Source organism: Anabrus simplex, chromosome 13 (genome assembly GCF_040414725.1).
Source record: "Anabrus simplex isolate iqAnaSimp1 chromosome 13, ASM4041472v1, whole genome shotgun sequence".
In the NCBI taxonomy this organism is placed as follows: Eukaryota; Metazoa; Arthropoda; class Insecta; order Orthoptera; family Tettigoniidae; genus Anabrus; species Anabrus simplex.
In genome coordinates this window covers 98269595-98292662 of record NC_090277.1, presented here as the reverse complement: position 1 = coordinate 98292662, position 23068 = coordinate 98269595, and the positions used below count along the sequence as shown (strand labels likewise).

At 39.0% G+C, this 23068-nt stretch overlaps 2 protein-coding genes across 3 annotated transcripts in view; one reads left to right on the top strand and one right to left on the bottom strand.

The window, feature by feature from the left end:
- LOC136885007 (ATP-dependent helicase brm) overlaps positions 1-23068 on the top strand; it is a 235026-nt gene that overhangs the window by 33396 nt on the left and 178562 nt on the right. The gene's annotated exons all lie outside the window — the stretch shown is intronic.
- Positions 1-23068, bottom strand: part of LOC136885008 (inositol monophosphatase 1) — an 82735-nt gene that overhangs the window by 22294 nt on the left and 37373 nt on the right. For both annotated transcript variants that reach the window (XM_067157387.2, XM_067157388.2), the window contains exons 2-3: positions 7579-7712; positions 6725-6987 (exon numbers count right to left, since the gene is read on the bottom strand). In XM_067157387.2, the coding sequence (XP_067013488.2) occupies positions 6725-6987; positions 7579-7712 (397 nt within the window). The remainder of the gene's footprint in view (positions 1-6724; positions 6988-7578; positions 7713-23068) is intronic.

Here is a 23068-nt window from a genome sequence, read left to right as displayed (position 1 = left end):
ATGCTTATAGGAAAAGATGACAAAGATTTAAGGACCGAACTGACCGGCGGAATACCTGGAGCTAGCCCAGGGAGTACAAAATCCATTGCTGGAAAGAAAGATTCGAAAATGGGAGGAACTTTGCCGTCAGATCGCGAATTTTGGTGGTTTATATATAAAATGTTAAGCATTCAATTATAAATTTCAGTGTAATACCGTAGCAAAGCACGTATGTCTTGCCAGTTTTATATATTACTTAGAGCTTACCCGTATCTGCCTATGCACGACGCCAGGCTGTCCTGATTGATGTACGTAGTATTGTAATACACTGATTTGTTAATTATTATTACAGCACTTTATTATTACTTACAGTATGATGGTATGTAGATAATTTTGACACTATATTACACTATTTTCACAACACTGGATATACGTTCTTAAACTTATTTCAATCACAAAGCACTACACGCTACTTCATAACATTCAGATATAACAAAGAAACTTGTTTCCTCTTCTTTCTAACTATGTCTTTCTGAATGCAGTCTTGAGCTGACTCCATTAGTTCAAGAAGTGTGGAAGAGTTTGATGTAATGGCAAGTTACTTTATGTTGCATATGCACTGTGGGTCCTGTTCGTGGATTTGAATCTTGATTTGATCTTCATCTTCTTGCTCGTCTCCTTCTTCCACCGGCTGCTTTTTCTCGGCCTTTCTCATTGCTAGAAGGGTTGTATCCGATTCAAAATTGTGATGTTTCGTAAATTGTTCATTTCGACTTAAGTTTTTTGACGTTAAAAATTAAATAATTGAAAAAGAGGTTCAACCTATTCAATACATAAAAGAAAGGAATGTAGTGATTACATTCTTATTTAATAGTGATTAGAAATGGGACCGGTTTCGACCCTAGTCCAGGTCATCGTCAGCCGTTCAAAACATAAAAAACAAGAAAAACAATGCATATGAAAAAGAATAAGTGAACTCTGGGTCGGTATAAGATGAAATATAAATTGATGATGGGGGTAGAAATTGTGAGTCACTTAAAATAAAACAGTACGTAATATTATGAAAGGTAGTACGGCACACGCAATGATAAGTAAAGTCACTCAATGTTTATGAATAGTGGAGAACGGTCAAATGGGTCAGTTTTTACACTCTGTCAGGTACAGAGTCACAACACTATCGAACAACATATGAAGATCCATAAATATTTTGAAGTCGCAGACGAATAGATTTATAGAAGCAAACTGCCAGCTCTCGGTGATCAGCGCGGCACATCCAAGGTCATGCGCTGTGGTCTCGAACGCCAAAGTAGAATGGAGAATATCCTGAAGGTCCAGTATTTGCCTCGGTTGTGGGAAGTTAAGTACGTATATATAGAAATATACAGCGCAATTCAGTATAATTGAATGAGTAATTGTGCTCCTGCTGCGCTTTTTACTACATTTTTTTCTCTTTACAATTGGTTTTTCAAGTCAACTGTTTTCCAAGAACTCAGCAGGAGCACAATTACTCATTCAATTATACTGAATTGCGTTGTATATTTCTATATATACGTACTTAACTTCCCACAACCGAGGCAAATACTGGACCTTCAGGATATTCTCCATTCTACTTTGGCGTTCGAGACCACAGCGCATGACCTTGGATGTGCCGCGCTGATCACCGAGAGCTGGCAGTTTGCTTCTATAAATCTATTCGTCTGCGACTTCAAAATATTTATGGATCTTCATATGTTGTTAGATAGTGTTGTGACTCTGTACCTGACAGAGTGTAAAAACTGACCCATTTGACCGTTCTCCACTATTCATAAACATTGAGTGACTTTACTTATCATTGCGTGTGCCGTACTACCTTTCATAATATTACGTACTGTTTTATTTTAAGTGACTCACAATTTCTACCCCCATCATCAGTTTATATTTCATCTTATACCGATCCAGAGTTCACTTATTCTTTTTCATATGCATTGTTTTTCTTGTTTTTTATGTTTTGAACGGCTGACGATGACCTGGACTAGGGTCGAAACCGGTCCCATTTCTAATCACTATTAAATAAGAATGTAATCACTACATTCCTTTCTTTTATGTATTGAATAGGTTGAACCTCTTTTTCAATTATTTAATTTTTAACGTTAATACTTTCAATACGGAACAATGAAATTTTTATCTTTAAGTTTTTTGATTCGCTGGAAACATTTCTTGCTTGACACAGGTTGGATATTACCGATGTTTTTTGAAACGCTTCATTCGTTCCATCATCTGTATCATTGTACCTCTTTACCTTAGAAAGGCAGATGCTCTGATGGCAGGGATGTCCAAACACGTTCTTCAGTTTGTGCGTACAATGACATTGATCATACCAGCAACAGCAATGCACAAATATTGTACATAGGACTACATCAGTTTGTGATATTTTCCGCATTGTACAAACAGATATTTAAAAATTATTTCATTATTTGTTTCCTTTTCCTTGTTGAGGAGATACCGCAGTATACAAAAGAAAAAAACAGTATAACGCTGTAAGCTATGCCGGGACCAAGAAAAGATTCCGTAGTGGGCAAGTTTTCGCTTTATTCAAGTTCCGCTGTACTTAAGTTGAATCTTTGTGGTAATTCCTTTAATTTCGTGGTATGGAAATATTCTTGATGCACTTTAGATAGTTATTTTCTCTGTTGGTCTGTTTTCTTCTTCTTTTATTCTTCCTTGCCTTTATTTTTTAGTTTGTATTTATTTATAATTACCTAGTATATATGCGTTATAAATATTGGTGTGTTAAGTAGTACTGTATTGGGCTTAGTGCCTGTGTCCTTTCAAAGAGATAAATAAATGAATAATTTAGAATATAATTTAAGAATAAATAATAAAATAGTGAGAATTTGGAACGAAAAACTTATTGAACTCAACATTTCACCGATAAGGTTAGGAAGAGGAAACAAAAGGATTGAAATAAATTGTCTTGCATTTGCAGATGACTTTGCAATACTTTCTGAAAATGTGACATCTGCTGTAACCCAAGTAAATGTCTTGGAAAGAATCGCCAGCAGAACTGGCTTAAGAATTTCTGCAGAAAAAACAAAATTTTTAACAAATATTTGGGATGCACCAAAATTTCTGAAAACAGATATTGGCCAAATAGAGAGGGTAAAAAAATTCAAATATCTAGGGGAAATAATCCAAGAAAATGGTTTAGAAAAATCTGCAGTAGAGGAGAGGGTACATAAAATCTTGCATTCGATATAAATGTCCAAAAAACATAAGTCTCCTTTTCCTCATTACATCTGATATATTTTCTATTTTTTGATATATTTCAACATTACTTCGTAATTTCCAACCTTCTGCTGTGTTTTGTGGGCCTAATATTTTCCTCATGTTATATTGTTTTTTTCTAAATCCTTTCTTACTTCGTTGACCCAGCTTGTCGTTGATTTCTTACTCCACAAATATCTGAAAATCTTACTGGTTAATATAACAACAGAAGAAATAAATAATAGAGAAGGCTTTCGGTTAAAAGTATTGAAAATAGAAGGATTCCAAGGTAGGAAAGTAAAAACGACTGGTTCAAAGTGGTCTGAAGACAGAAAGAAGAAACATAGTGAACAGATGAAAGCGTACTGGAAGAAAAGGAAAGAACAAAGAAGAAGGAATTGAAATTGGCACGTGGTCCTCTGGTGGCCCATTCGAAAGAAGAAGAAGAATAATGAAAATAATGCACAACTTGCGATTGATCAAGAAAATCTTAATTATCAGTAGAACCCAACAAACCAAAGTAGGCCTATGCTGGCTAGTAGAAGTTCGAAAGGATCTCTCAGAAGCCAATATTGACCTACTGGCAACTGCATGGATACTCATACAAGTTCACACCCAAGAGACCGGTGGCAAGAAATTTGAAACTCAAAAACATGTGGACACAAGAAAGACAACAGACTCATAGCAAGAGGATGAGGAATTTTGGGGAAGATGAGAACAAAACAATTCTAACTAAGAGTTCTACATGCTCCTTACTGGACCAAATGCTTAATAATATTGTTGGCGTGTTATGAAGTATTACGTGTTGCCTGTGCTGCTTTAAGGTATCAAAGGATGGACTCTGAAAGTTATGTCATTGAACCAACTGCAGGTCTTTGAAATGTGAATGCATCTCAGTATGCTCAAGGTTCATGGGTAGACCTCATCAATGGGTAGGTACTGCACCAATGTGCTGGGAAATCATTTGAAGTCTTAACTCTCCTAAAATGAAGGAAGCCATTGTATTTTGGTCACAATTACCGAAATTCAAACGCAGGGTGATACAACTGATCATAGAGGCATAGATGGAAGGGAAACGTGGACATGGCTGAGGAAGAATTTCCTGGATCTGGAACCTCCGACAGTGATTTGGCACTTCCATAATGTCAGCTGTGGTACGGGAAACGTGGATTAGGAAAACATACTTCATGATGGTCACCAATTTATTAGTTGGCGCAAGAAGATGAATCTAATAATATTTTTGGTTTTATGTCCCACTAACTGCGGGTACGTTGAGGTTTTCAGAGACACCGCGGTGTTGGAATTTTGTTGTGCAGGAGTTCTTTTATTTATTTATTTATTTATTTATTTATTTATTTATTTATTTATTTATTTATTTATTTATTTTGCTATTTGTTTTACGTCGCACCGACACAGATAGGTCTTTTGGCGACGATGGGATAGGAAAGTCCTAGGAAGTGGAAGGAAGCGGCCGTGGCCTTAATTAAGGTACAGCCCCGGCATTTGCCTGGTGTGAAAATGGGAAACCACGGAAAACCATCTTCAGGGCTACCGGCTGTGGGGCTCGAACCCACTATTTCCCGATTACTGGATACTGGCCGCACTTAAGCGACTGCAGCTATCGAGCCCAGTGGAGTTCTTTTAAATGTCGGTGATCTACCAAAACAAGATGGCATATTTGAGCAGCTTCTAATACCACTGGACTGAGCCAGAATCAAACTTGCCAGCTTAGGCTTAGAAACCCAGCTATATATTTTAGACTCACGAAAATATCTGTCCTTTGGGTCTTGTAAATGACATTGTAATTCATACTGTCTATTACATATATAATATGCTTTAATTTAAGCTGTTAATAATATGGCCTCGGTGGTTTATCACTACAGATAAAAAGGCAAAGCTTATGGTAATTGTAAATTATTTGCAGCTTGCTTCTTGTTCCCAAAGATCCAGAATTAAATACCAAACAGTTTGTTTTGTTTTAAGATTGGTAAAATATAACATACCTAGTTAGGTAGGGGAATTAGCACTATGCACCCGTTTATGAACTAACCATCCCATAGTAGTTCACGACAGTGTTAGGGCAAAGAGATGTACTAAATTCAGCATAGAAGGCTGACTGGGGAAAAAACCACAATTGTATACTGTGGCTTTTGCAGGAAATGCTGCAAAAATGTATGGTTCCAAGTTACCTGGGCTATCTAGTTGTTGCCATTAAAACTCTTTGGGCTCAGTTTTTCTCGGATGGGTCTTTGTATGATCGACTGCATCCACAGGGATTTCCCTTAGCAGACATGGCATTTTCCTGATTTGTGTATTAAATTACATTTTATATAGCAAAAGAAACTCCTTTTATTCACAACAAAACACCAGTCAGTCAATCACCACTGATCTACATTTAGGGCAGTCTGCTAGATGGCAGATTCCCTATCTGTTTTTTACCTAGTCTTTTCTTAAATAATGGAAAAATCATTGGAAATGTATTGAATATCAAGCCACAGCTCGTAGTAACTTCACGCTACCTTCTTGACAGTACACTGACACTATACTGGTTGAAACTAGCAATTGTCCCTCTTCAGTGCTTATGGTGATGATGCCAGCCTCCACATGATGCCTAGCAGAAGACCTTGGAAATACTGTATGAAAATAAGACAGAGAATTACCAGATGTGGGAAAATTAACAAACTTATTTTCCAAGGGCCTTCAGATTGTACGATTTAAAATGAGGAATCACGTATTGACATCTATTCATCCATTTCCTTTTAATTATCAATACCAGGAAACGGCTTATCAAGTTACATATGTATGGTTCAACTTGATGGCTTCTTTCTTGTTCCACCCTTCTTGTTGGAGGTGTTCCCAAGAAGCAGGCTATAGTTAACAGTTTTTTAAACATCTAATCACTAATGTAGTATTTGAGAAACATAAAAAGTGAACTCAGAACCAAAACAGTCTCAGACTACTGAAACTGGTTTTAGAAGTATTAATAGATACTTAGAATACATGTCATTATTGATAGAAATCACACACAGTACATAAAGGGTGAGTAGCCTAAGCCACGGATGACGATCGGAATGCATTTGAAGACATTCTGTTCTCTTGAGGAGTACTTGTTTGATTTTTAAAATAATCACACCCCTGAGTTTTCGTTATAAATATATTTACTGCTAGGTGTAGAAAACAGTGTAATTCCATTTAAAAGCCAATTTAATTCTGCTATATATTCAGATATTGAAACTTGAACAAATACTGAAGGACCCCTGAAAGTGAAAGCAGATTTCCGATATCTTGAATGGTTTAAGTGTTATTTGAGGTGAATATCGTAGCTGATTTACGCTGTCTATATTTCTGTAGAGACTTGGCCTTAGAACCTTCACAAGAAAATTATCGAGCCGCCATCTAATTGAGAAACTACTGTAGAACATTCTGAAGACGACTCTAGATGAAAAGTGTTAGACATGTGCTTAACAATACTGTGCACCGAGAGAAAAAAAAAGAGTGCTACCTGTGCATTTTGAAGTATATATCCTCTTGTTGTTGAGGTATGCCCCGTGTCCCTTGCGCGCTTTGAACATGTAGTCCAGGATAGGATTGTAGACTACTCCGACTATCAGCTCTTTCTTCACGCTCAGGCCCATTGATATGCACGTCTCGTGAAAACCATGTATAAAGTTTGTGGTGCCGTCGATCGGGTCGATGATCCAGGTAGGATCATCCGTCAGTTCGGTGCTGACCTCTTTGATTGCTTCACTCTCCTCTCCAATGAACCTTGCATACATAGATAAACATGTGTTAAAATAATAGAACTATGTAATGGAAATGTTGGTAAAATGTTGTTATATACCAAAATGTTAGTGGAAATTTTAGTACAACAAGAAATATCATCAGATATGTGGGTCCTGGAAGTTTGGAGTTTACAGTTTCCCTTTCGGATCAAGAGGAACTGCCGTACCCTTTATTGAGATTTTTCGCCTTGTTGAATAGGAACTGATATGTATTTGTGGAAACATCTCAATCGATTCTATCAAAATGGGCAATGAGTAAAAATGTGAAGTAGGCCAAAGGAAAAGTATGTCTGGGACCCTTAAAATACACTGGATGATCTTTTACAAGTACCGGTTCTGGCAAAAAGTAATGTTTCCTGAAGCCTTATTTTACGCTTCTATGAAAGCACCATCCTGGACCGTTCGAACGGCGTGTGCGTCCTCATGCGAGTTAGCCAAACAATTCACGGCATATTCGGTAGATCTCTCTATTGGGTTTGTATTATTATTTTATATCGGGATGATGGATAACAAACAGAACTAGGAAAGGTACGTTTTGGTTTGAAGGTAGAGACTATCTTTCTCTGATTCTTACTTGTGCGTGGGAAACTTCTTTTTCAATTCTGCGAAGGCGAGATTCTCCACCTTCCGGTCGTATTCCGTTACCAAATCCCATGGTCCGTTCTTGGTTGTCACATCCTTTGCTGCAGAGAAGCCTTCCAAGATCAACTGGAATATAAGAACAATGTGATTATTTAAAGAACATGTATTACCAACAAAGAGGATAGGAAAAGTAAAGGGAGATTTAGGAGACGATGGTTAGACTTCAGTTTCTAGCGGTTTCAAGGTTAAAGGTGTAGAAGCCGCAGCGTTCGTTGCGAATAGAGGGTCGTGGAGACTCGTAAACTGATCCACATCTCCACGGTAAAGAGCCGTATGGTTTTTTTTTTTTTGCCGTACGGTCGAAACCGTGTAGTGTCGAGAGGAGCGTAACAGTTTCGAGATGGCGGAGAGTTTGAACACGGTGCAAAGAAGAAAGTGGAGTTCTATGCAGACACTAATTTTGTACAGTTATATGAAGCGTTGTGGACTTTCAGGCTTTCTACTTATAACAGATGCCAAGTATTCATCATTGTCATGGATTGCTGAGAACATGAATATTCCTGTAAATAAAAATAAGAACAAACTAGCGGACTCGCGGTGCTCCGCAGCATTCGTTATAAACAGGTCAGGTAACTCGTCTTAATATGTCTCTCGTAGTCGTATTGTTTTGCCTGCCCCTTTTCAATAGCTTTATGAACATTTTTATACCGGTACATAATAATTGATTTATTCGTTATGTACCTAGTTTATAACACTTCTTTCCATACAATGTTCACTGTGCTTTCATCATTCGGACGTATCTGGAGCTTAACATTTTATATCCATCTTGCCAGAGATAGTGCAACATACAATTGGCCGTGACTGAATACTGGTTCGGGTAAGTAGACACAGATTTTTTTAAGAGTTTGTCCCTGCGCTTTATTAATGGTCATACAGAAGGCTAGTCGACTTTATACTTTGCCGTATGTGCGTACGTCGATTGTTTTCTATTAGCGGCATGTAAGTAATTAGGAAAGTTCCGCCTTCTGTTGAGTATATTAAGAAACAGGGGAAGGTCAGAGAATCAAAGAGTATCTAGTAGAGAATAGTATTCTTCCATGATCAGTGGAAGTGTATACTCTTTGGCTTGACAGGTAGTAATCACACATGGCTGCATGCAGTGGCATTGCTAAGGGTGAAAATCACATAATATATCAGAATACTAATGAATGTGTTAGTCGCTTAGCAACCTGCTAAGTACAGAATGCATTGCGGGTTGGGGTAAGCCTTCTGCAATTATTGGAATGATCATTTAATGATGTAATTATATGATTATTCAAAGTTGGCTGAACGTAGAGACCTATCAGTATCTCATGATTCACCGGTAGGTAATTCCGGAGAGAATAAAACAAACATGAAGCAAATCGGTCCAGTAGAACGGACGGACGGATTTGCCAAAGCTGTTTTAGTAAACTCTTGTTACATATAGATTATGTGTTATTTACCGTAATGTATTCCTTTAGTGCATCATAAATCGCATCCAGCACAGGCGGCAAAAAGTGGATAATGTACTCTTCGAAACTGGATATAAGGATTCCAAAGATGTAAAGTAATTGCCAGTCGCCAAGTGCCGCAGTGTAACCTGAAGTTTCAGACTGGGAGGTATTTGTGTCGCATCCCTATACTTGTTTCTTTTATCACCTGTAGAAGTCAATCGACGTGGATAGCTGTGAGTCTCGAGTAATTTTTAAATCTTTCACCATCGTCTAAAACTACACGTAAAAATGTGGTCGATGTGCCGAATGTATTGCGCCGTAAAGTCCTGTCCCGCGCCCACATTTTATTTTTATTTTTCGTAAACTATAGACTAAAGCGACAATTAACATATCAGCAACAGCTGATATCCGTTTCCGCACGAGGTCAGACAGGCGCGAGCGCAACATCGTGTGAACATGCTAGTAGCGGGCCAGAGATACCCACGCATCGTGCGAGAACCCAGCTTAAAAAACGTAGGGGATTTACGTCTGGCGAGTTAGGTGGCCACATGCTTGGTGTGGTATGTTCGTGCAGATTGGCCGCCTCCAATCTTCTGTCGTCACAGCTTTGTGCGTTGGTGCAGCGCCCTGCTAAAAGCAGTACTCACCCTCAGATCCTGTGGAAAGAAGTGGGGGTAGCATGACGTGTCCTTCGCTACTCACTAGCCGTAAAACGAACACAGTTGCGAGAAGCTTGGTATGCGTGATACGGGGGACTCCAGCAGGATTGCCACATAACACTTTTTTCACTTCTCCTGTTCATATTTTGATCCTGGTGAGAATTGTTTTCATCATATTAAAGCAGAACAGGGCACGTTCTCTGGATGTTTCGATTTGTTCAGTAATCGTTTTGCTCGGAACAACATTGTTCGTGTGTGTGCATCAACATGAATTTCCCTTTACTCATATAACATACTGTACTACTAAATACCTTCGATTCTCTCAATCGAGAAACACTTTAGAGGATTCTATCCATAACTGGTTGCCCTCCAAAATTCATATAGATTCTTCGATTACTGCTGATGATATGAATGTTGCAGTCCTTAACAAAAGTGGACTTGATGAACCATTTAAGATCGCTACGGTTGTAAAACAGGGCTGTGTGATTGCCCCCACACTTTTTTCAATATATATTGGTGTCATACTTCTGGTCAAAGACAAAATTCCAAAGGGTGTAGAAATTGTATATATGGCAAATGGAGGACTACTCAATCTTAGCAAACTGCAAGCAAACACCAAGGTATCTACTACTTCTGTTGTTGAATTCCGGTATGCAGACGATAAGGTTATATTGGCAAACTCAGAAGATGATCTTCAGGATGCTCCAACAACCTATAACGCTGCTGCTTCTGCTATCATGAGTAATGGAACTAGCTTAAAACAATATTTGAACAGTGTCCCTATCTGCGCAATCACCTCTTATCAAATGCGAACATTGACGCTGAAATTCAATATCATCTCAAATGTGCCAGCGCAGCCTATGGTCTTTTGCGAATTACGTTGTTTGACAACCATAACTTCAGTACTCAAACTAAGCTGTATGTATACCAGGTAGTTTCTGTTCCAACTATATGGTTGTGAAACTTGGTTTAGATAAAGAAGGCAGTTACTATATCTTGAAAAATACCATCAACGCTGCATTAGGAGAATCGTAGGAGTAAAGTGGCAAAACAGGCCCACTAATGTAAGTGTTTTGAAGCGAGCTAATACAACCAGCGTTGAGGCTCTCATACTAAAACACCAGCTTCGATGGACAGGTCATGTCATTTCCATGCCTGAGTCACGTCTCCCAAAACAAATCATGTGCTATCGGTTGAATGTCAGGCAGAGAAAACAGGGCGGGCAACAAAAACTCTAAAAACGTTCTGAAGGCGAATCTAAAGAAATGTCAAATTGACCCTGAAAATTTGGAAGGTTGTGGCATCCTTTCGTCCCGAATGGCGTCGTCTCGTCCACCAAGGGCATCTGTCCTATGAACTACAGCGGAAAAAACTTCAGTCCGACAAACGCACCGCTAGGAAAGTGCGTATGAATAGCAGAAGTATAAACTCTCACGGACCAGTGGCTACCCAAGACACCATGTACCAACATTGTGGAAGAGTCTTTGGGTCCAGCATTGGATTATATAGCCATCAAAGAACTTATGCGACTTCTACTTTTGAAAAAATCATACTTGTTAACGAGTGATAGCATAATAATAATAATAATAATAATAATAATAACAACTTCGTATATTGAATGTTCTCATGGACACAGTGTGGATTGTGCCCTCAGGCAGCTGAAGATCTCTGGCAATAATTCCCTTTGACGTTCTGGGGTTCCGTAGTGTACGAATTGTGGTATCTTTTTACACTACTTCCCGAATGCAGTAAATGCTTTTAGGATATGGCTGCATGCAATACATTCTCGCCAGAAGCTTCAATCTCCTTCGGAAATTTTTTGCTTAATTGACCTGGCGACTTTCAAAAACCGTTCAGTCTCTAAATCGCAGTGCTTTGGGTGTACCGCAACAATCACAACGAGCCTTTTCATCTCTTGCGTTAGCTAAGTCTGACATTTTTACTGTGAAAAAAATGAAGTACATTATTTCATTCACACAACTGCATGTTCTCATATACCTTATATACCCTGTACAAAAATCATGTCTGTAACCTTGGTGGAACTTGCATCAGAGGAAAACAATGGAAAAATGGCCTGTAATGGTCTGTCACCATAGTTAACCGGTTCGAATCCCGTTGGTGGAAAAAAAAATTATCGTCAGAATGGTGGCCGACAGGGTCTAATCACTACAAATGCGTACCTAAAGTCTGGATTTCATTCAAAACCTCTCCGCATTGTTCATATGGAGTGAGGGTGTATGATACTTTTGATCGCGATTCTTCCGTCGGATGGCGACGCTAAACCTTGAGCAGACCCTTTGGTTTATTCGACAGGAGTAGGCTATGTGCCGACACCGGGTTTCAACCTTACCTCATCATAATCATCTCACACGCAGGTCGGGTGTCAAATAGAAAGACCTTAACCCGGCAAGTGGTAGTGGTGGTGGTCATTGTTGTTTTAAGAGGAAGTACAACTGGGCAACCATCCTCTATATAACACTAATCAGAGGGAAACCTGGAAGGGATCCGACACTTCGAAAAATGAAGATGTCGGCCATAGGAAGACAAGGGCCACGAAGGGCGTGAAAATGAGACTCCCTAGCCCTCGCAAACCTAATAGCGTCGGGGTCGGAAGAGAACAAGAGTTGACCAATAGAGGTTGGATAGGATAGATGAAATTGAGGAGCCTCGCACAAGTAAGTGGAAGCAATACCAGGACTCAGCTAAGTGCCCCGTGGTCGCCAATCACGCTTCAAAGTTCAGAGCCCCTGAGGCCCATTTTAGTCGCCTCTTACGACAGGCAGGGTATACCGTGGGTGTTATTCTACCGCCCCCACCCACAGGGGGATTCACCCGGCAAGCCGAACATGTCCTCGGACACTCCCAACACTAAAAGCCATACTATAAATAAATAAATAAATAAATAAATCCAGGTCGGACTTTCAGACTGTGATAGGTTAGAATGCAATATTGTTTAATTGTGTGGGAAATATCGTCTAGCTCGCTCAATGTGTGTGGTAATGAAATGAAATGGCGTAGGGCTTTTAGTGCCGGGAGTGTCCAAGGACATGTTCGGCTCGCCATGTGCAGGTCTTTCGATTTGACATCCGTAGGCGATCTGCGCGTCTTGATGAGGATGAAATGATGATGAAGATGACACATGCACCCAGCCCGTGCCAGAGAAATTAGCCAATGGAGCGGGGCAATGAGTGTGATAAGCATAAATATACGGGGTACGGCCCTTGAGAACCCCTACTATATATGCAGCTCTCCCTATATATGACCGAAGAGCGGGCAACATAAAACTTGTCACGCACTTCAGTGAGTTTATATTCTAACCTGTTGCAGGCTAAAGATCCGGGCAATAATAATAATAATAATGGAAGAAACGGATACAGGACGAACAAGTGTGAGTTGGATACTTCACCTGCTTTTCTAATACCTTTATCCCTTCTCTTTCTTTCTTTTTTTCCCCTTCGGGTTGTGGATGAATGACTTCCATCTGCTTCCACCTTTTCTGCTTACACACCTTTTCCATATCTGTCATTCTTCTTCCCAGGCCAAACATTGCAACATTATTTTGATGCTACTGTTATGTCGTAAATCACCCAGAACAAATCATGGATTTTTTTTTTCAGTTCTACCGGGCGAGTTGGCCGTTTTTGCGGTTAGAGGCGCACAGCTGTGAGCTTGCACCCGGGAGATAGTGGGTTCGAACCCCACTCTCGGCAGTCCTGAAGATGGTTTTCCGTGGTTTTTCCCGTCTTAACACCAGGAAAATGCTAGGGCTGTACCTTAATTAAGGCCACGGCCGCTTCCTTAGCTATCCCATCGTCGTCATAAGACATATCTGTGTCGGTGCGACGTAAAACAAATTGTAAAAAAAAAAAAGCAAAAAAAAAAAGTCGGTTCTCGAATCAAGTAATCCTTGTGAGGGTCCCATATGCTGGAACCATCCTCTAATTGTGGTCTTACCAGACTTATTCGCCCTCCCCTTTACATTCCTACAACAATACCCTTAATACCCTCATAACCACGTGAAGGAATCTGTAACTTTCATTTACAATCCCATTTATGTGTGCTTACCCCAGTTATGTTATTTCCTTATATTAAGACCTAGGTACTTACAGTGATCCCTATGAGAAACGTTCATGCCATCAACATAGTAACTTAAACTGAAAGGCCTTTTCCTCTTCGCGAAACACACAACTTGACTTTTCATCCAGTTTACCACCATACCTTTGCCTGCTGTGTATCTCACATCTTTGGCAGTCGCTCACAATCGTATATGTTATTTATTAAACTATACAGTGTATAGAAATGACATCCGAAAAAAAAAGCCTTATCTCTCATTCCAGTTCTTTACTCATATCATGTGTATATATATAATGCATACGGGTGATTGTTTATCCGCCCTATCAATATATTACAATATTTGAAGGGTCGGTGGGAAAACCAGGTAAGTCACTTTTTAATCGAAATTGAGATATTGTTACAGTCCGCTTCAGAGTGATCATGCGCATCTATTGAGAGGTCGGAAATGGAAAAAAAGCAGGCGAGTCAGGAGAAATTAGCACTCAAAGTTTCGCTGTTAGGGTAAAGAACTAGGGAAGTCAAGCACAAAAGTTGCTTTTTCTCAAGTTGTACAAATATTGACTCTCTTGCTTTTTTTTCCCTTGACCCTTCGTTTGATTTTTACCTTGTTTTAGCGTACATGTTTCGGGAGCCTGAACTCCATCAGCGTTACAACATCAGAATCAACCTTCCCCAAATCCCGAGAACTAGCATCATACGATATTCACATTAAACATTGCCTTATATAATATTAACTTTGTCCGATATATATTATTGTTGCCTCTAAGCACCATCTATCTTACCGTCAAATTTAAAATCGTGTTGATAAGATCCTTTTTAGGATGCACTGATTTATTATTAAATTACGTAACACATTAAGATTTAGTTATGTATGAAGCTATCAGGGCAGATGAATTCGTGCTTGCTTTTAATTAGATTAATTAATTGTTTTAATTCGAGCGGAACAAACCTCCCGTATATCCTTAAATTTGTTCTAATATAAATAGTTAAAGCGGAGGAAGCCAGCCAGACACTTTTTAGAATGTTTATGATATATACATGATACATGGATACGAACAGTGGCAAACAACGTTTCATCAGTCTCCGTCTCGGCTAATAAACCCATCTAAGGTGACGATACATATTTATAAGAGTGTAAAATATAGGAGGAATAGTGAACTGTTCAAGAGTGTTTCAAAGTGTCCCATAAAGTGTTCGTGCTACATTATAACAGACAATATCAAGAAAATAAAAGAACAGTGTATATATATATATCTCGGACAAAGTTAATATTATATAAGGCAACGCTTAATGTAAATATAGTACGATGTTAGTTCTAGGGATTTGGGGAAGGTTGATTTTGATGTTGTTACGCTGATGAAGCGAGTTAAGGCTCCCGAAACATGTACGTAATAAAACAAGATAAAAATCAAATACTGTATTATATTGACAGGGCGGATAAACAATCACCCGTGTACATTATTGTTAGGAGTCAATGCGGGCTAATTAATGACAGATAATGGTCAAGTTTGTCGAATATATATATATAGCAAAACATAAAGGTCTTGAGGAATTCCCCTCTTAATGATTACAGGATCAGATAATGCTTTGCCTATCATTACTTCATTGTGGCCACTTACCTGTGCCAACTTCTTCTCGGCCATTGTTCCTATCTGACCTCCCGCGGTTAATCGTCATTGTTGGGTTTACGAAGTCTGGAGAATCTGTCGTTTCAATACTTCTAGTAACCCCTTCCTTTCTGAAGCTGATAAAACCTTCCTCTTTCTCCGAAGATTCATATTAAGAGGAACTTATGTGGACAAGCGTTTCTTCCTTAAAATAGCATCCATCACTACCACCACCATGTTGACGGGTGGGGAACGCGCGAAGAGGTAATTTTCCATAATTATGTATTTAGCGTATGACTCCATCACTTAAAAATTTATATTTACAGTTATCTCATAATACAATTACAAACTAATATCCAGGCCACGAATGTAGTCTGTTAATCCCTCTGTCATAAATAGGAACTCTGTTGGATCGCCAGGGAAAGCTCTCAGAGGACATTCTTGGGCTACATGGTGAACAGTCTGCTCTTCAGCGCCACAGTCACAATTTGGAGAAGTTATTTTCTTCCGCTTGTACAGGAAATCGGCACACTTTTCAGTGTTGGTACTCGTTCCATTTATGTGTGCTTACCCCACTTATGTTATTTCCTTATATTAACACCTAGGTAGTTACAGTGATCCCTATGAGGAACTTTCACGCCATCAACATAGTAACTTAAACTGATAGGCCTTTTCCTCTTCGCGAAACACACAACTTGACTTTTCATCCAGTTTACCACCATACCTTTGCCTGCTGTCCATCTCACATCTTTGGCAGTCGCTCAAATCGTATATGTTATTTATTAAACTATACAGTGTATAGAAATAACATTATCCGAAAAAAAAAAAGCCTTATCTCTCATTCCAGTTCTTTACTCATATCATATATATATATGTAAATATATATAATGCACACGGGTCGTGCGTGGCAATTCAAAGCCAGATTGCCTTGGACGATATGCACGGCATTTTAAGTTGTTCCGTCGTAGCATTGATTTGCCATCTCAGTCTCCGGCAGTCATTAATATTATACCCGTTGTCAACTAACATCCTTGCAGTTTTCAGGGGTGGGTGAAGAGGGCGAAGCCTTCCTTTACTGATGGTTGGTATGTGTGCGTGAACGAGGAGATGAGGGTTTTCTGTAGTTTTTTGTACTCTCGTTCAAGTGCTCTTTGCCGCCGCATACAAGGAGGGTGTATGTAGCTAAGTATGGGTAGCCAGAAAGGTGTAGGTCTGATTGTGTCAATTATAAGACGCATGGTAGGGTTGAGCTGTGTGTCAACAAGTCTTATGTGGGTACTATTCATCCAAGCTGGAGAGCAATATTCCGCTACAGGATAAACCAACCCCAGAGCTGAAGTACGGAGTGTCGATGCAGAGGATCCCCATGATGTGCCACAGAGTTTCTGGATAATGTAATCTCGAAATTCATTTTTTCATAGTGAAACTTTAATACGGTCACCAGGCTTCTTGACTTACACAACTTGCCGAATTATGAATCACTTTTAATCTTCTTTGGTCATCAGACTCTGTTGGAATCATACCGATTATGACAGTGTGTGGATAAGTAACATTTTGAACCTGAAATTTAGTGAATCGGTGAAGAGAAGTGTTGATTCGGGAGCTTTTGAGTACTAGTATAATCTCTTATTTATTTTTCGCTCACTCTATTTTATATTCTATTTTTACTTTGAAATATTATGGCGGTCAAGTTGCTGATTGCTGGGAGAGGAGCATAGCTACGAAGAAACGCGATGCGTATTCCCGGGGTCACGTCACTTAACCCCGAGAGCCGCCTCGTATTCTCTCGTAAATCTCGACCAGGATTACTCGTTGGTTTGCAAATACCTACCTCACGTTTCATTTATTTATTCGCTACTTTAACCTACCTTTGTTCTCGTATACCTTCACGTGGTTCCTTATCTTGTCAGTCACTGGAATCGTCTTGGAGAGCATCGTTTTGTAAGCTGATGTTGCATAATACCTACGTAACATTTCTGTATAGAGAACTACAAAGTTACAGAGGGCGTTGGAAATGTCCATTGTTTGTTTTTCTGTGAATGTGGGTTAAGTTTCACTACGTTTCTTTGTAATCATGGGTTCCCCAGTTCGTTACTTCGTTAAAGGTGCTCTGTATTTTATTTTTCCTCGTATGCGAATGTAATGAAACAAAATGTAAATGGCTTCAAGCAGAAGATTGTGAGTCTTACTGTTAATTCTTTGTTAAGCCAGGAGAACAAACAAAATAGCGTTTTGTGTTGAAGAGTTCTCCTTATTCTCATTCTTCTTCTTCAGATGCCCGAAGAGTGGCTGTCTTTCTGGCATTTTGAACTTTAGATTTATCAACTTTTCAGACAGAATTAATTTTGCTGCGCCAATCCTGCAGATTTCCAAGCCCTGATTTTCGTCGTCTGCAAGCTCCACATTTCCCAGCAATCTGGCCATGGAGTATCAATTGCTGCTCATAGCAGATGTCCAAATCATAGTAGGCGGGTTTCACTCGTTTTCGCTTGGATCGGTAGGACGCCTAACCGTTTTCTTGTGTCTACATTGGATACACTGTCCACCCTCTTGATGTCAGGCGACCGTTTGAGCTTTGTATCCTTGATTCTGGGTCAACGTTTTCTCTTGTTCCTAGTTGGCGAACATTCTTTACCATAAGAGTACGACGGTGCGATTGATTTTCAATTATGAAGTGGTCTTTCATCAAGCAGTCCCATGTAACGCCTGTCGTTCACTACTCCATCCAGGCTCTCTTAGGCTGCGTTCCTACGTACCACTTTGCAACTGCAAAACGGTGGTTCTTGAGCGGTTCAGGTGTAGTAACAATCGACCACTCTTAACCACTGTTACATGGTTCTTTGTGGTTATTTGAAGTTCGTATCGACTACGAACTTTCCAACCACTCTACCGCCGTAAGTATACAGTAGGTTACTGAAATGGATTTCGAAGAGGAAGCATTGCTGAGGTTTTTGTTACGTTGACGAAGACGGCGGCGTCAACGAAATAGAGTTTATTGGATTAAACCTGTTACAAAAAACAGAATCTTTTGCCTGTTATATTCGGTTGCTGTAAAGAGCAGTTGTATAGTCCCAAATGTTTGGTAAGTTGCGTACCTCTTCAATGAACAATTCCGTACCAAAGGTATCGCCAAATGCACTAGAGACAATACGCGACACTACCGGATTTAGCCTTGTTAAAATGGGAGACAAGTCGCCAGTGGCGCTCCTAGTGGCTTGACCTGAAAATTCGCACTAAATTCAAATATCAATGGAAATGTATATACGGAAATGAATAAATAAATTACGTCTGGAAAGAAAGTGTTACTGAGATATTAACTTCAAAGTTGCTAAAGCAATTCTGGATAAATGAATGAAGAATTATTTAACAGGTTATTATTTAAAGACTGAAATTATACATATAATCAAGATGTGAAATGGGCTGCTGTGAAAGGGCTTGATCGTTCATTTATGCATTACTTGTTTAGCTTTAGAATTCCTGCTTGAACGTTCACGGCTAGATTTTTCTTTTTTTCTCATTTAAAAGCATTGCATCATATTAAAACACTTGTCAACAAAAATATCGGCACATTCCGTACACACATGATTCAATGAATTTACATTTAAGAGCTGGACAATTTTCCTTTTAACTTGAAACCTACTAACAGAAAGAAAATCTATAAATTTAGCCTCAAAAACATTCAAACTTTCCCTATAAGCAATACTTGCCATAATGCCATTATAGGGTAAAGCAAATTTGCATCATCATATTGTTTCAACAAAATATGTACATTTCTTAAATCACCCATATTTTCTTCAGTGCTTGACAACGCATTACGGCATTCCAAATGGAGTATCTTGGAACACAACCAGCCACACTCATATGCATATGTATTTTCCTGAATTAAATGAAACCCACAGATCACACCTACAATAACACATCGGTACTGAAGGTTATCTGCTGCACTATACAATAACATATGCGTATTATATTTTAAGCCAGTTAAGATATGGGTCGAGCAGGTCAGAAGATTATGAAGTACTATAAAAATCTCTTTGTCACTGGAAGAATATATATGCAAACACATCATTACTTTCATTTTCTTGTCACGAGGGAAATGGAAGAAAGACGGCACATTCTTCTCTACTTCATAGTTACTGCAGCCAAACACAGCACATACCTTCCCCCTACTATTTAATTATGTCAGCTCACTGAAAACGCATAAATAACACCAAAAACTTCACACACAAAAAAATACACGTGCTCTTATGACAGAATCAGTAGTTCTGAGGTCAATCCGAATCCGCTAGAGAGAGCTGTAATAGCTGTCCCTCGATATCTCGCCGCGTGTCGCGTATTGTCTCTACTGTACTTGGTATCGCTTTCGTTCGCCATTTTACAGCAGCACTATAGAGCGGAAATACGTATCATCGGCTAGAAATGAATGGAACGACTGAATTGAGCGGGTGTGCGCGAGGTTCGCCGCACAATCACTGGCGTGTGAATTGCGTTCGATCACTGCCAGCGACGTTTTTGCGGGTGATATCGTCAAATACAGTAGAGACAATACATGACACTGAGCGAGATATCGAGGGACAGCTATTGGAGCTCATTCTAGCGGATAGACCTGAACGGTACTGATTCTGTCATAAGAGCACGTGTATTTTTGTGTGAAGTTTTTGGTGTTATTTATGCGTTTTCAGTGAGCTGACATAATTAAATAGTAGCGTGTATCATTCCTTGATATCTCCTCTCAACATGAGGGGAAAGGTATGTGCTGTGTTTGGCTGCAGTAATTACGAAGTAGAGAAAAATGCGCGCTCGTTCTTCAGGTTCCCTCGTGACAAGAACATGTAAGTAATATTGTGTTTGCATATATATTCTTCCAGTGACAGAGATTTTTATAGTACTTCATAATCTTCTGACCTGCTCGACCCATGTTTTAACGAGCTTAAAATATAATACGCATATTTTATTGTATAGTGCAGCAGTTAACCTTCAATACCGATGTGTTGTTGTAGGTGTGATCTGTGGGTTTTGAAATGTCACAGAAGCGATTTGGATAAAGTGTACAAGAAAGAAGGGACGTTACGCTTGTATAAGAATGATAAGATCTGTTCAGATCATTTCCAGGCCAGCGACTTTAAAAATCCTCGACTATACAGCCAAGGGTATGTTACATTTTTACTCTAATTGTACGTAAATATTCCTCAAAGCATCACTATCGACATTTTCAAACTTTTCTTTCTTTTATCCCTCTTCTCAGATTAAAGCCGGGATTTTATAGATTTTCTTTCTGTTAGTAGGCTTCATGTTAAGAGGAAAATTGTCCAGCTATTAAATGTTAATTCATTGCATCATATGTGTAAGGAATGTGCCGATATTTTTATTGACAAATGTCTTAATGTGATGATACATTGTTTTTAAATGAGGAAAAAAGACAAATCCAACCGTAAGATTTCAGGCAGGTATGCTAAAGCTAAAAAAGTAATGCATAAATGAAAGATCAAACCATTTCACAGCAGTCCATTTCACACCTTGTTTATATGTCTAATTTCAGTCTTTGAATAATAACCTTTTAAATAATTCTTCATTCATTTATCCAGAATTGCTTTAGCAACTTCGAAGTTAATATCTCAATACCACTGTCTTTCTAGACGTAATTTATTTATCCATTTCCGTATATACATTTCCATTGATATTTGAATTTAGCGCGATTTGTTCAGGTCAAGTCACTAGGAGCGCCACCGTCGAATTGTCTCCCATTTTAGCAAGGCAAAATCCGTGTGTCGTGTATTGTCTCTACTGTATTTGATATCGTCCACAGATTGCGACAGTGGTTGAATTTGACTGCAGTGTGTGGTACGTGTGAAAGCAATATTGCATTTTCATAAGAGCTTGAGACCGCTTACAGTCAGCCACTATTGTGTGGTGTGGTTGCGAAGAGGTACGGTACGTGTGAAGGCAGTGTTAATCCTTGCGTTGACCTCTTCGAGAAGTTTGTTTCTTGTTTGCACTATAGCGCGCGGCTTGATCGATGACGGCGCAGTCTGCCAAAATAAAACTTCGGGCCCCCGCAAGTAAAATGTAAAAATCTATGAGTAACTAATCTAAATGTAATAACAGCAAGTAGTCTAGTAACAATGTAATGTATTGTCAAATTGTATAAACAAGGGGATTATTTATTATTGTAACATACGTAAAAATAATGTTTAGGTTTTATTTGACTACCGCCGTTGTTTGACAGCTAAGATGCTGAATTGCTAACTATACACCAATTAGTTGTTCGTACTTAACACTGGTTTCATTTTTTAGTAACTGCAGATCTATGCTCTGTATCGGATACCGAAGTCTCAGGTATAAGAATTTATTTGATTACAACACAGGAAAATATACGAACAAAATAAAATTAAAACTGTTCAAATAAAGTTTGAAAAATATAAAACCGCACGACTGATAAGTCTGTTATTACCTTCGCGCAATGAACTGACTGTTGTTTTACACAAACATTGCTCTCGAATAATGTGTGAAAGAAAGTTAAATGTTCAGCAAAATTTGTGCATAATATGATCTCAGATGCATTACACATCAAATAATTATTTTTCTAACTAATATATACAGTAATATCTTGGTATCAATTTTCATTGCTGATATTATTTTTAAATAATTTGGTGCAGGGCATTTGTGATGAGACGGTTGCGGCGTTGCGAGAGACGGCAAGAACAAATATTGTTTACAGCTGTACACAAAACTGCAACCAAGTCTTCGCAATTTTCCTCTACGTACGAATCGTAAAACAAACTATTTCGACTGATTCTACAAAACCGCCCTGACCAGTTCCATGCAGAGTGATATTAGGCTAGACGAGTATTTTTATTTTCTTTGCGAAGAGTCTGTAGGCCCCCTTAAAAGTCCGGACCCGCCTGCGGGCTCAGTTACGTGGTTACGTCAGTACTCCGCAGAAAGCCAATCGACTTAGTAAACGTCTTGAGCTTGTGAAGGCTAAATACTCAATGAACATTTGTATGAAGTAAAGCGCTGTTCTTTCACGACATTAACAGTAAATTCGTTTGTTAAATCATGAAATGTGAACATCATAAGCGTCAAGTTCTTCATAAGCAAGCCAGAGAGCAAGAGTTTTATATACGTACTTAAGCGAGAATCTAATGCTAGCATGCCGATTCACGACGTAACTAAGTCACAGGAACGAGCAGCTGAAGTTTGAGGCATTAGCCTTAGAACTGTACAGAGAATAATTCAAGAAAATAAATGTTCATTAGAGGCAAGTGGTAGGATACTATTAGTCACCAGGTAAACATCACAAACGTGAAAAGACGGACGAATTTAGATGGTTTTAATCAAGACGTTCTCAGGCGCACAATACGTGATTGTATGCTGCAGGTGAATTTCCAACAGCAGAGAAATTGGTGGCGCTATGCAAGAAGACGAATCTGTGCGATTCCAGAGAAGTACGACGTCAATGGCACGTAATTTAAAGGGTATGGGTTCCAGATTCAAGAAATCTAATGACGGACGAAAGTTCCTTATTGAACGTTCTGATATCGCTGCTTTAAAGCCACTTTCTTCAGGACAATGCATCAAATTAGACACGAATTAGATCAAAACGTAAGTAAATTAGAACCATAACAGAAGTAATCATGCAGGTTAAGGTATTCATGGCAGAAAGA